Genomic DNA, 15,154 nt, shown 5'->3' with positions numbered 1-15,154 from the left:
AAGTGAATTCTTTTTTAAATTTTAAAATCTAAACCTGTATAAATAAAAATTAATTTATTACATGTTTCAATAAATTAGTATCACTATAATACAAATGAGTTGATATAATATATATTAAATTATTAATTGGTGTGATAATTTATAATAATTGATAAAGTAAGAGTTTTCATTAAAAAAAAAAGTGATAACTTATTAATTAGTGTAGGGCCGTGTAGGGGCAGCTTAGCTTTGGTCTTGTGATGTGTTGGGGCTTGTGGACAAGACTACACAATGCACATAGCACTATGCAGTCTTGTCCTATCAAGTTGTGTACGCTGTTATTGTGCAGTATTCTGCATTTTAAGAAACAATGTGACATTTTTAATGTATTTTATTGACCAATAAAAGTACTTAAATTTTTTTGTAATTAAAATATATAGATAAATATATTATACATATAATGTTTTTTTTACAAGTGGGAGCCTTTTTTTATTTGGAGGCTTTAGGCGATTGCATCAATTGTATCCATTGTTCAACTGACCTTGCTTTTATATAGTGTGTTATGTTTTTTTTTTTTCTACAACTAAAATTTTTAAGTTCCAAAATAAATTATTTGAATTTCTCATTCTCTTAAGAAGATTATCGCGATAACCAAACCTCATCACAAATTTATAATTGATATTACTCAAATAATTTATAGAGACATTCAAATACATAATCATCTCGCTTCTAAAGTATTTAAAAATGAACTCAAACCAAAACTATAAGAGGGATAGAGAGTATATTTGATAAATAACTCAAAAAACACCACCAGAGTGTACCATCCAAAAGTAAAGACACAGAAAAAAAATCATCAATCTTAAATAGATTTGCAAGAAAGAATTAATGAGAGAGAGAGAGAGAGAGAGAGAGAGAGAGAGAGAACAATCACCTTTTTTGAAAAAGAATGTGAGACAAATATCAAAATTATATAAAAGAAGATAAGTAGAACAATATTTAAAAGAAAATGTATAGTTGTAAACACCAAATTATCTAAGTCATGCTATTTAATAGAATAACATTAAATTATTTTGTAATTTCATAGGATAACAGGTAACAAGTAAAGAAAATAAAATTAAAATATAACCAAATCATATCAACCTAAAGTAGAGTTAAACATAAAAATTCATCAATCTAAAGAATTAAACATCCACCAAAAGAAAGAATATATATATATATATAGAGAGAGAGAGAGAGAGAGAGAGAGAGAGAGAGAGAGAGTATTCACCTTTTTGTGTGAGCAAAATATGGATTGAATGAAAGAAAAAATAATAAATTTTTATAGTAAAAAAAATGGGGAGAAGAAGAGTTAAAATAAAAGGAAGATGAAGGGATAGAGAAATTGTAAGGTTAAGATATAGAGTAGTGGAGAGATAAAAAGGTAAAGTAAGTAAATGTTGGAGAAGGTGTAATTGTAAAGTGAGAAATTAATTAGGAGAAAAATAATTAAAAAGGAGATCATTTTGTGTGAGCAAAATGTGAATTGAATGGTAGAGAAAATAACAAATTTTTATAGTAAAAAAATGGGGAAATGAAGAGTCAAAATAAAAGGAAGATGAAGGGATGAAGAAATTTTAAGGTTAAGGTGCAAAGTAGTGGGGAGATAAAAGGTAGAAGTAAGTAAATTTTGGAGAAGGTGTAATTGTAAAGTGGAAAATTAATAAGGAGAAAAATAATTAAAAATAAGAGAAAATATTGAAAATAAGTTGAGGATGTGGCGCTGATGTGGCTTAATAGGAGCGGAGCAACATTAAACTCTATACTTCAGCTTATATATAGATGGTCACAAAGGTGAAGCTTATAGACAACCAATCATGGATGGACCTAGAATTTCGAGTTAGAGGCTAAAGTATAAATTTTATAAAATAAAAAAAAAACATCAAATCAATGCCCACAATCTAAATAATTTATAAAAAAAATCATTTGTATAGCTACAGTAATTGTGTAAATTTTCTCAATCAACCCAAAAATACACTTATATTAGTTTATGTATCATTGTACAAAAATACATTTGTCCTTTAGTAATTGTGTAAATTTGCAAAATACATTCATGCTATAGTAATTGTGTAAATTTACACAGTTATTGTAGCACAAATGTATTTTTGCACAATGATACATAAGTTAATGTGTGTGTATTTTAAGGTTGATTGGACAAATTTTGGGTCTTATGTTATTTTACAATTGATACAAATGTTATTACATTGAAATCAATGTTAAATTATAGGAGAAGGGCTCAAAAGTTTTGTTGTTCACTTTAGAATACAAATCCACTTTAGAATTGTATTCTTGTTGTTCCCCTCACTAGTACACACTTGACACTTCACATATATAATCAATTGGTGAGTGAAGGTGGGGAAGGGAGGCGTGTTTATATATCATTATAAAGATATTAGATATATAATAATGTAAAATAATAACTAAATTGATTTTTTTTTTTAATTTAATGTGAAAAGATTGAAGAATTGGTCCAACCTCAATCCAACCAAAGAACCTAGAAGTTTAGAACCAATCATTTTTTCGATAGTACTACAACAAGCATGAGTGGGGATTTGAGCTTTTGTTGGGCACACTAATAAGTTTTAGTTAAGTTACAAAGCTATTGATTATAAATCCCTATAATTATGGACAAAGTTTAACTACAAAATTAGTAATAGTCTTAGGCTACAACGTTACTCAATATCTTTTTATTGATGTGCATTTTGATAAATCCACCATTGAATTACATCCTCTTCTTATATCCTCTGTTCTTGCAAAATTTCTCGAAAATTATAGATCAATATCTATGTCATCAATAAATTGTTTAAAATTGCAAGTTTTCATAGTTTTAAATTATGCATAAAATATAAGTTTATAAATCAAATAGTAAATAATATTTGTTTGACACAAAATTTGACAAGTATATTAAGAATGCAAAGAATATTCAATTCAATGGTTAGATTTTCAAAATATGTAGTATTGTTTATTTTATTTAATAAGGTTGTGCCTTAGCTTACAACCTGTTTTATAATTAAACTTTGTCCTATAATTAATATACTTTTTTTTATTCATAGATTGTGGGAAATTCAACTACAATTTTTAATATTTGTATAGAAAAATGCAAGTAATACTGATGATGCAACATTGCTAACCTCTAGTGTTGACATAACAATTTTTGAAAATTTTCAAACAGAGAATTTTGGCCCCCTAGTTTCAAATCCTATATATATATATATATATATAGATATATATTTAAAAAGTTTCATTACATAAAAATTATAAAAATATAAAATACTTAAAAATAACATGTGTAATATTTAACCTACAAATTTTTTATACTATATTCTTATGAGATAATTATATTACTTTTTTGAATTTATCATTGGAGAAGGTATCTTGTGTATTTAATACATGCATCCTCTTCTCAAGGTTGAAGTATGCTAATGACACATATTACATATGCAACTTTCATCACATTATATGATAGAGACAAGGTTGCACAAAATTTCCACATTATAGAATAATGACAACTTTTTTTTTTTTAATAAAATATTATTGGAGCAATTTCTTGTTCACGTAAGTCTATCATTAGAAAAGGTATCTAAATCTAATGAAACGTGATTCATGCACTATCCTTCTTAGAAAGGGCATGAATGGTAAGAAGATTTTTGTTTTTGTTTTCAAAACAGTATAAAAACAATTTTCAAAAAATTGAAACTGAAACTAGTTTTCAGGTAATATGTGTTTGGCTCTTACTTTTGAGAACAATTTTCAAACTAAAAAACAAAAAAATAAAATAAAAATAAAAATTGTTTGGGAGACCATTTCTTTTTTTGAGATTTTTAAAAATATATATATAAAAAATAACTTGTAGAATCTATAGATTACTTTGTTTTTATTTTTTATTTTTTATTTTTTATTTTTTTGTATTAATAATGATAAGGGAATAGAGCTCATATTACATTTTTTTTCTTTCTTTTATAATGATAAGTTTCAAATTTGAAATATGAAATTTTTTTTAGAGATAATTGCAGTAAACACACTTGTGGTTTGACCGGTTTTAACAAAGCCTACCCGCAGTTTAAAAAGTATCAATAAAACTACCAACGATGCTCTATGATAGATAGTCGTAATCCACCTCTCCATTTTCACCGTTAAAAATATGGGTAAACGTGTCCTTTTTCAATATATTTTATGTCTCTCTTCTCTTTTCTCTCCTTCTTCTTCACATAAAACATAAAAAATATATATCAAAAAGCAAGTCAAGATAAAATTTGTTTCTTCATTTTTCATACACATAATTAGCACAAACTTTTACGAAAGAGGGTAGACAAAGCAATTTTTAAAACCATAAAGTAATTTTACAAATTTGAGTAAATAATCTCCATTACAAAATGGGGTGCTCATTTTCTAGGTTGAAATGCTATAAATACAATACTTTTAACAATATTCCTACACAAAGTTGATGTGATAAATTTTTATTGTTTCCTGATAGGCCAAAACGTATTGACCCCTTGTGATGGATTAAGTTGATTAATTAGCCAAGTTTATTAATTAATCAAATTAACATGCAAACGCGTGGTAGTACAAACAAATCACCAATAAACTAAAGTACAGCGGAAAATTAATTAACACGGTAATTTGTTTCCGAATGGGGAAAACCTCCAAGGCAAAAACCCCACCGGGTGATTTTAAGGTCACCACTTCCGAGAATCCACTATTATCACAACAAGCGGTTACAAGTAAAGAAATCTCAGTACTTTCTACCAACCTACAGTTGAACCCTTACCCCAATACCCAATTGGACTTGTTCTGTAGTGACAATCTCTCATTTTCAATGCACGGCTCCTAGTACGTGACTAACCAATTGCGCAGATCCCAGTACGCGACTTCAATCACCAACTTGAGAAAAATGTTGGCTGCAAAGTTGTTCAGTTCATCCTCACAATGAATAACAAGAAGATGCTTGGTTACAAAACCCTATAGTGCAAAGACACAGCAGCTTCTTCACAAAGAGATGAACTAGGGCAAACTTCGTCTCCGGTCACAAATTGCTTGAACAGACTTTGCTCAAAGCTTGTGCAACTTGTGCTGACTTTGACGGCCCTTAAAATAATCTTTTTATATGTCTAGGGTTATGAGAAAAGAAGACTCAAAGACATATCCACGGATTAGAATCAAAACAGTATTGAAAAACTATTTTTCTCAACAGCTAGAGGTGTCGAGCAGCTGTCGAGCCACGGGGCTAGAACAGCTTCTTAAAGCTCAATAAATGCAGCTGTCGAGCTTTAATGAAGAGCACTTCTCAGTTTGTTTCTTGGACAGACTTGCATGGCTTTAACACTTGATCTTGAAACCTTGCTTCTTAAAGTATTAAAAACATCATAGATCTACCTAATTACAAGTAAAGTGCATTTTGTCAAAGGATTAGCCAATTACATAAAAGAATAACATATGTTCTTATCAAGTGAACAACATATGTCCTAACATTTCCCATTTGAGCTCATTACTTATGTCATTTTGTTTTTTACTTACTAATAATCACTCACAATATTAACTATTTTTATAAAAAAAAAAAAAAATTGTTTGTAACTCTAGCATTTTCGATTAAACATTGATGCCAATTGCCTCAACAAATCTATCGAATTCATCAAAGCCTTGAGAAGTGAGGATGAATCTTTAGCCTTTTAAACATTTGCTCACTTTTGCAAAGTCCTTTACAGATATCTTTATCAATTTTATTTTCTCACATATCATCGATTGAAAATTTCTGTAACTTATAATCTAACTAAACATGCGAGACATATTAATGATTTAATGGATAGAAGATCTTCCTCCACATGTTTATGGTGTTAAATCTAACTAAATTTGCGTTACTTTTTTACTTACTATTTTGATGCACTATTAGTATGACAACTTTTTAAAAAAAAAAAATTTAAAACTACAAATATACTTTAATCCACTTTCAACAAAATTTTGAATAAGCCGTTCACAATCAAAATCTGGCACTCATTGAGGTTTCTTCTTCAAAATATTGTCAGTGTGGTAGCTTTGTTTTGTACAAAGACTGTCTATATATTTTGGTTATTATTTCATTGAAACCTACTGCATCTACTTCACCCCTTTCACATTTTTGCAAGGCATCTTGAATTCTGAATTACTTTCTTTTCAATCTCAGCTCTTCCCAGTCTGCACAACTTGCAAAGTCTTCTTTGTTATAATTCCTTGGCTGTAACACAACTGCTCTCATCTTAAGAATTTATGGACTCAACTAATCTCTCAAGCCAAAGTTAATGTTGTCCGGCCGATATTTATGAATACAACTTTTTTATTTTTGTTCCCTTCACTTTAAGTACAAATAGTAATTATAGTTTCTAGCTATTGTCACTGCCATGTTATTGAATACCACTATGGCAGCAGCATCATGTTGATGGTGGTGAGTGTGGTGTAGAGATGGAGGCTAAAAACGAGAAAACAAAAGCATCGCTCAATAGAACTATTCATCTTCTTCTTCTTCTTCTTCTTCTTTATTGTTATTATTATTATTTAGAATACCACTATGGCATTATAAATACATAGAACAAGCCTCAGGTTTGCTTTGTTGTTTTTTTTAATTTATTATTATTAGAGTATAATTTAAGTACATGAACATCGATTGTCTACTATTATCAATAAATTCACATTTTAGTTAGAAATTAGCATACTAAATGAGATATGAACTTGTTCTCAAATTTAAAAAATTTTTTTTTTAATAAATGATATAAATTTTGACTAATGAATATACAAATAAATAAATTTATCTATCTATCTATCTATCTATCTATTTATCTATCTATCTATATATACATATATATATATATATATATATAATTAAATATATAAAATTAGCGGTAAACATGAAACAATACACCTCGGTATCAACCGGTTTCAAAATATTTGGTCTTACTAATCAAACCGAAACAACCGTCAACATAGTATTTACTCCATTTACATTACCTCATAGTGGTTTTTCCATTTGAAAATGTTATCCTTTAGTTTATTACTTTATTTCCATATTGTTCTCTTATTTTATTACTTATATTGTTTGCTTTTAGATTTGGTTACTTGTATATATAAAAGTAGAGACCTCATGTAAGAAAGTATGAGGTTCTGCCAAGTGGTGCATTCTATGCAAAGAGAATTGAAATATTCTCAAGTGCCACATCAAAGTTAATAACAAATTAAATATTGACTTTTTGTTTTATTTTGTTCAATGTTTCAAGACTTTTCTAATTAAAAAATAAATATTCTTTGTATTATTTAGTTCAATGTTTTAAGGCTTTTCATCCCTCATAGATACACGCAAAAAATTTTGCATTTTAATTCATCATTTTCACCTCTTGCATTTTTACCCCTTTATATATACCTACTCATAGTCCTTCATGCCATCTCATTTCAAATACACACAGACCAAAAACAATTTCATTTATCTTCAATCTTTCGGCAACACCTACCTAGCTTTAACATTATTGTCTCATCTAATCCTAACCCGTATAAGTTAGCTACAACCAAGGAAGAGAGGTTTGCATTTTATATTGAGTAACAATGACAATTATGATTTTGATGTTAAAGTTAGACGTTGTGGATTTGTGGGTTTTGTAAATGATGTGATTGACTGTGAATGTTTGGAATATGTATTTTGTTTTAGAATTAAGAAGAAAGAGAAAGACACATTCTATATAAACTTTTATTCTATTATATTCCTCCAAAGTTTTTTTTTTATTTTAATTTCTCATTAGTTCAATTGAATAATTATAATAGATCTGTGTGCAATTTATAATTGTTGCTTTTTATGATGAACGATCATTACTAATAAATTTTTATAACAGTTATGCTATAATACATATACAACATTCTCCAAAATTATCTTACATAAAACATTACAACATTATTCGTGCATCGCACGGGTAACTTACTAATTTGTATAAATACAACGCTTAAGTCCATGTCTTCTCAAACTATTATTTTATGAAGGGCTAGCGGTGATAGCAAATGTAAACTTACAAAATCACAATGACAAGAATGAAAAGTATAGGACAAAAATGACAATTGACCAAAATTAAAGATGTAATTTGGCGTGTGTGTTAAAAACATGCATTCTAATGGTTAGATTTTCAAAATATGTAACAATGTTAATTTTTTAATAGGAGTTGTAGTCATTAGCTACAAACTTGATTATAGCCTACGACTACAACTCCACTAAATATATTTTTATTGAATGTGAATTTTGACAAATCCACCATTAGATTACATTTTCTTTTTATATCCTCCATGCTTACAAAATTTTTAGAAGATAAAAAAATTAAAAATTATGTTATCAATCAAATGTTTGAATTTTAAGTTTTTGTAGTCTAAAATTGTACATAAAAAATAAATTTATGGATTGAATTACAAATAATATCCGATTGATATGAAAATTAACATGCGTGTTAATGACAGCAAGAACATGCAATCAGTGATTAAATTTTCAAAATATGTAATCATGTTAATTTTTTTAATGTAAGTTGTAGTCATTAATTACTACCAAGTTTATAGCCAAACTTTGTCCGAGAGTAATAAACAATTTTTTATTTTTATTTTATGGTTGTTGTACTGTAGTTGAAGTGTTGAACATTGATGCATTAGAAAAATTGAAATTTCGACAGTCAAATGATGCTGATCAGTTTATTGCCAAAAGATAACAAAAATTATTTGCTTAATGCATTTAGATTCTTCCTTCCTTCCAAGCATTTCACATTTTGGTTACAAATGTTGACCGATCCAAAGCAACATATATTAGCTTCCAAGTTCCAACTATCTGCTCGCGGAGTGCTTCGACTTTTTTTAATAGTTTTTATCATAACCGTTTTGTCTCTCTCTCTCTCTCTCAATCTCTCTCTCTACATATTTTTTCAACCAATTTGTCCATTATTTCATTTTCAACCGCTAGCAATTGTTTATTGATTATACTTCATATGATCATGACTCATAACCCATCGGATAACTCTCCATTAACAGCTTTTGGCCTCACTCAGCTCACTGTATAAAATTGAAAAATTCATTCTACTTCTTGTCTATTGAAAATTTCCATGTCCAAGTTCTCTAAAAATTTTCTGGTATAAAAATTACCTTTCGAACAACACCAAAAGTAACATATATAACAAAACCAGCTTAAAAGTTCTCTCATCTAGACATAAATATCAACAATATTTGTCAAACATGAAAAGGAGCATAAAATACTGTAGCATTTGCTCATTACATTTGAGAAGTTCATGACAAAAGATCAGCCAGAGAAGTGAAAAATGGAACCTTTTTATTTATTTCATCAGAACATCTGAAGTATACTGCAGAGGTAGAATAGTTTATTTAGAACATGGTATGACGTGCTAAACCTGCCCTTGTAAATTCATATATATTACTCAGTACTATTAGGTGCACAACTCAGGAAACATAAATTTTCTTAAGATCCATTTGGACCATTTCAGATGTTACATCGTTCTTGCTCTCAGATGGAATAGAGGAGGGAAGATGCTCTGAAGGGAAGGGAGAGATGACAACTTTTCCTCTTGCTCTTCCAGTTTCCAAATACCGAAAAGCTTCAATTACATCTCCAAAATTATAAGGGCCAGTTGGATCAATCTCAGCCTTAAGCTTTCCACTCTCCAAATATGGCCTAAGCTTCTCTAAGTTTTCACCAGAAACTGTCAAGCTCGAATAAACAGCTCTTGGATTAGGCAAAGGCCATGTTATGTCAACAATTGGTGCGTCATCCTTAGCTACTAAAAAAGAATTCTTGCTGTCACCTGAAGATCAAAATTTTAATGAAAAATGAGGACCAATTGAATAGTGATAGTCTAACATAAGCATGCTTAATAGGGTAAATCAGATTCTCGGTTCAATCCCAAAATCTAGTAAAAATAATCATGGTACTAATTTTGGTCAAGCTAACAGTGGCATGATAAAAAAAACTTTCCTTACAAAGCCTACCAGATAATAAGGAATACTAAATCTCACTTCAAAGCACTAAATTAAAACTTTGCTTTAGAAGAGAAAATTAACAGCTACAAATGACCTTTAAGCTAAATGACACCCCCATGCTCCATAAGGATTGGGGGGTGGTTGGTGAAATCATGGATTCAAATTTCAAGTCCCAGTAATCAATCAAACAAAAAAATACACTCAAATTGAGTACGTGCACTGCAACCAGTTTTTTAATCACAAGGAAGACAGAAAATGTAAAAAAGAATGAGGCTGTTAGCTCTAATTTTCTCATATTGTTTTCTCCAAAAAAGCAAAGCACTTGTAATGGTTTAAAGTAGTAACAGTACAGCAATAATGCTTTCACATATACAGATTATTTGCCTAATAACAAGGGTCAATAAATTTTAAGATCTATTCAACAAATCAAGGTGCTAATATGAAAAGAGAGCTACCATAAAGCACTTCCCTAGGGTGCAAATTCTAGTTAAAATAATCCATGTGAGAAATTTACCGATTGTATCATAGACGAAATCATATTTCTCATTGATGTCTTCATATCTAGTCTTTGTGTAGTCTACAACTTTATCAGCACCCAACTTTTTAACAAATTCCACCTTTGGGGTACTAGTTGTAGCCACAACATAAGAAGCTCCATACAAGTGCTTGGCTAGTTGAACAACCAAAGTTCCAACACCACCTGCTCCACCTACTACAAAAATCGATTGCCCCTCTTTAAAACCTGCAGTTTTGAAACCTTCTATTGCAGTCTGAACTGCTAAAGGCAAGCTAGCAGCTTCCTCAAATGAAAGGTTTTTCGGTTTTCTTGCAATCAAACTCTCTTCCACAACTATTAACTCTGCCAGAGTTCCAAGCTGCTTTAAATTTTCTTCTGCATTAAAATCTTGGATGTTCCCATAAATCTCATCACCTATATCAAATTTCGTAACACTGCTGCCTTTTTCTAGCACTACACCAGCCATGTCACAGCCAGGGACCACCTGCACGAATACCAACATAAATGATATATCTTAAAATCTTGCTGGTTCAAATTTAATTAATAACCTGCTGGGAGTAGGGGCCAGGAGTTATTTTTTTCCATGTTTATATAATGTTTTTCATCAGCATTAGTACAAAGATCTATAAATTTCGCAAAGGTATCAGCACATAATACGTAAAATATTATTTGCAAGCCACAAATATGCAACATTTTTTCAGCTTAAATTAATAACTTATTCCGTATTCAACATGAATTAATTATCTGCTGTTCTTTACCTTGTCCTTCCTACCTGCTTCAAATTGTTTTCACCACCTCCCTCCACCCCCATATTTTTCCGTTAATTTTAAATGACAAAGTTTTTCTTTCACATCATGTATCTTAAAATAGTAAACCAACTCATCTTTAAAGTAGAGTCCAAAGGAGTCCTATGATATAGCAAGACATTATAAAGCAATTCAAACCAAGAACTTAACAAATCAGAACTGTCGCTTAGGAAAAAAAAAAAAACAGCACATGCCCCACCCCCCCCCCCCCCGCGGTTTTCTGGGTGGCCACTTGGTATAAATTTACTCCTTTTTTTTTTGGCACTTTTGGTTCCTACTCACAGGAAAGTCAGAAGGAAAGATTGGTCTCTGCCGCCTCTTGGAATCGATAGGATTCAAAGCAGCAGCTCGAACTTGGACAAGAAGTTGGTTATGCAGAGGAGTTGGAATAGGGAAATCTCCTAGCTTGAGGACTTCCTTGGGACCATTCTCCTCGTAAAGCCAAGCTTTCTGCATATTTCAATACAGAGATCTCTTGTCCTCTCCAATTTAGACAGCTAGGAGATACTTTCAAATACTAGATTTAAGGCAGAGCTAAACTGATCAGCTTGAGCCTTATGAGGATAGGGAGAGTTATATTAAGTTATGGAAGGAAAGAACTGAAAATAGTGATTGTACTATCCATGAAAAAGAGATGCTGTGATTATATGAGTGGATAGCAGTGAAGATGATGAAATATCTTATATGCTATATGATTGACATAGTGATTTTTTCTTCTATAATTGGATAATGGCTCCACACTGGAATGAATATTAGTGGTACTGATTATGTTGTTCTTGTTTTTGTGTATGAGATGAATGCAAAAAGATTGTGTGGCGTGGCTAGCAATGTATTGTGCACATCGATTCCAATTGTAGGCATGGGCTCAATTGCTAGTATAACACTACAACTTTGATAGATAATCTAGCTACTCGATAAAAATATGTTGATGTTGATACCTTATCTATCTGAAGTGATGAAGGTTGGAAGCATGTGATAGATAAGATCGTATAGTTCTACCTTGAAGGATGCTCAATCAAGAAGTGGCCCACGAATTTATTGCTCCAGACTCCAAGTTGTACGTATCCCATTTCAGTGATTATGACAATGGTGAAAACTATCTAATTTTTCAAAGCTATGGCCTTCTCTAATGATGTTCTATTCATTTCACCAAAATAATACTCAAGTTTATACTCCAATCTGAAATAGCACCCCTCCGTATTTATAGTAACTTTTGGTGAGCACTTACAGCTTCTTATGTCAACAAAAGAATAGGCAAAACTAGGATCCACCATCCAGATGTTTCAAAACTTTCAATTTATCACATATAATTGCTGAGATAACCTGGCACTTACACATTAGGTTTACAAACACTGAAATTTTGAGCAATCCCCAGAAAAAAGACAACCTAAAATTAATGAATCAAACTTGAGATTGGTGGTTTGTGCTATAGAAATTAAGAGAATCATTATTTGGAAATTGACCTCCAATTCTGTATCATCCATTCCAATGAGGGGGGACTGAGGTAGACAGCGAGCCAGATATTTGTATCCATATAGTACAAGAGTCGCTGAATCATGATGAACGTGAAATCCACATGTATGTAATTGGGCTTCTCTTTGATAGGCACTAAAAAACTATAACTTAAGGTTAATTCTTGTAACACACTCGGTACATGTACACACAGTTACAAGTTACAACTCATAACTTAAACACCATTGGGAGAAAATTATGCATTGTTCAAAAAACTTAAATTGTTAGGAAAGAGAAGTGAATTGTTTCAACAAAAAGAAAACAAGCATTGATTCTCAAAAACAGAATCCATGAACTACACATATATAGCTATATTTCTAAATAGGGTTGTTAACATTCTTATATAATCTAACATTAGCAACATGTTGCAAAAAAATACTCATAACACAGGTCACCAACTTCCCTTTTCATCAAGCACATGTTCAAAACAACGTCCCAAATCCTTTTAATAATAAAAATTAAAAAAAAAAAACATGGAATAATAAATGATCCAAAGCATCAACATGCACAACACAACACATCCTCTTTCAAAGCCCAAGTAGCTGTGCCCTATATTTGGTAGTGAACTTGTCGTTGGGATCAACCAACCAGCTTACACATGCATTCTTAATTAGGTACACTTTTTGAGAACCACACCAACTGCTTCCACCACCCAACCAAAGGATTCTCGTAACGGATTGTATGCCAACTTCAAGTGTATCTGCCAGTATACTTTTTATTTGCACAACCACGGTCGCCTTGTTCTCCGCCACTTCTGCCACAGAAGACGACTCCATGGCCTTGCCCAAATTTCTGATGAAATTGTATTCTCAATGTCAAAGAAAGTGCTTGCTTTGTTCTTCAGTGGACAGTCGCCGAGTTTAGTTGTGGCCTTGTGGGTTTGGACTTCGGAATGGTTAAGGAAATAGGTTTTGCTTGTATTTAATTGAAGGTTTTTGCTTTTTCGTGAAGTAAAAGCAATATATTTATTTTGGGTTTTTTTTTTTGTAATAATAATTATAAATTATAATGGAAAATAAATTTGAATATTGAAAATATCAAGAGATGACACATGTTATTAAATTATGTATATATACCTTTTTTGAAGGAAAAAATAAATAAATTCAAAAGGTGTAAAAGACACACAATTGCAGTGAATTGATGCAGTGCAAGCCAATGAACTATTAACAAGTGTAATTTTTTTTTTAAAATTGCATTACAAGTTACAACTCATAATTTAATATTTATTATTCCTTAATATGTGACCCTAGGTCCTCTTTAACAATACGCCAAAAAAAAAAAAAAAAAAAATCTCATTTTGACACATTGGATTGATGAAATCATGCAATAACCTTAGAAACCCAATTGTTATGATTGGTACATAATAAAAATGGTGTTAATGATAAACTTAAATAAAAATGATATGATTCAAATCACAACAAATCATATTAAATTGTGAATATTGTTTATGTATTGTCCTATACTAAAAGGAGCTTTAGAATAACTTAGTTGGAACTATCACGATATCGTTCTCCTTGTCCAAAGTTTTTCTTCTAAACCCCATAAGTCAATTGAGTCTTTTATGTTCTCGCTAGCTTTTGTAGATCAACATCATCCTAGTAGAGAGATTAATTTGTGGTTAAGAATATGGTTAAGTGGGCTATTTTGTACAATAAAGAAGGAAATACTGAATGTTTCAATCTCCAAGCTATAGATGTTTTTCTTTTTTAAATGATTAGTTTTTCATCATGTGTGTTTGGTTGGAAGAATGATAGAATAGAGAGATAAAAAACTCTTCTATTTGATTTAGAAGAAAAATGAGATAATAAAATATATAGTTTATATAAATTTACTCTCATTTCCCTATTATTTTCAAAAAATAGTTTAAAAGGGAAAAAATTCCAATATTAAAAAATTAAAGAAGCAGATAAAGTTGAGAAAAGAAAAATGCACACAAATAAGTGGGAGGTGGTGAAGATAAATGGGTAATTTCCGGTACGGTACCAGTTAAAACTAAAATGCCCAAAACAGAGAAACATTAAAATAAATAAATAAATAAAAAGTCGCCGTTGCCGGGGATCGAACCCGGGTCACCCGCGTGACAGGCGGGAATACTCACCACTATACTACAACGACCTGTTGGCTAATTGTTTAAGAATATAACTATATATATTTATAATCAGCTAATAACTATAAAAGAAAGAAAAGAAAGGTTCCTTCGGCCCTTTTGTCCCTTTTTTTTTTTTTTTTTTTTTAAGTATTACTAATATTTAACATTTCCCGTATGTAGCACGAATTCGATTCAACGAAGAAATATTAAATTTTCATTAATTTATTCTAAAAAAAAAAA

The 15,154-nt window shown here is 30.5% G+C and overlaps 1 protein-coding gene and 1 non-coding gene across 3 annotated transcripts; both read right to left on the bottom strand.

Moving 5' to 3' along the window:
- Window positions 1-9,304: 9,304 nt before the first annotated feature.
- Window positions 9,305-11,966, bottom strand: LOC142638748 (2-methylene-furan-3-one reductase-like). 2 transcript variants are annotated; one of them, XM_075812815.1, is made up of 3 exons: window positions 11,596-11,966; window positions 10,505-10,991; window positions 9,305-9,815 (listed from the first exon to the last, which is right to left on the bottom strand). In XM_075812815.1, the coding sequence occupies exons 1-3, from the start codon at window positions 11,767-11,769 to the stop codon at window positions 9,454-9,456; spliced, it is 1,023 nt and encodes a 340-aa protein (XP_075668930.1). In that variant the 5' UTR covers window positions 11,770-11,966; the 3' UTR covers window positions 9,305-9,453. The 2 variants fall into 2 exon arrangements, with proteins under 2 accessions (XP_075668930.1, XP_075668931.1); XM_075812816.1 differs by lacking the exon at window positions 11,596-11,966 and adding an exon at window positions 11,266-11,316.
- Window positions 11,967-14,868: 2,902 nt separating this feature from the next.
- TRNAD-GUC (transfer RNA aspartic acid (anticodon GUC)) lies at window positions 14,869-14,940 on the bottom strand. Its single transcript has one exon. It is a non-coding gene; the product is annotated as a tRNA-Asp (tRNA).
- Window positions 14,941-15,154: the final 214 nt, after the last annotated feature.

The sequence above is a fragment of the Castanea sativa genome, chromosome 6 (genome assembly GCF_040712315.1).
Source record: "Castanea sativa cultivar Marrone di Chiusa Pesio chromosome 6, ASM4071231v1".
In the NCBI taxonomy this organism is placed as follows: domain Eukaryota; kingdom Viridiplantae; phylum Streptophyta; class Magnoliopsida; order Fagales; family Fagaceae; genus Castanea; species Castanea sativa.
This window is presented reverse-complemented; position numbering and strand designations above follow the sequence as displayed.

Excerpts from the sequence above, each read along its gene's own strand:
- LOC142638748 (XM_075812815.1), bottom strand. The coding sequence starts at position 11,769 with ATGCAGAAAGCTTGGCTTTACGAGGAGAATGGTCCCAAGGAAGTCCTC. Across the intron at positions 10,992-11,595 it reads TCTTTCCTTCTGACTTTCCT|GTGGTCCCTGGCTGTGACAT; the intron begins GTGAGTAGGAAC and ends GTATTCGTGCAG. Across the intron at positions 9,816-10,504 it reads TTTCGTCTATGATACAATCG|GTGACAGCAAGAATTCTTTT; the intron begins GTAAATTTCTCA and ends TTTGATCTTCAG.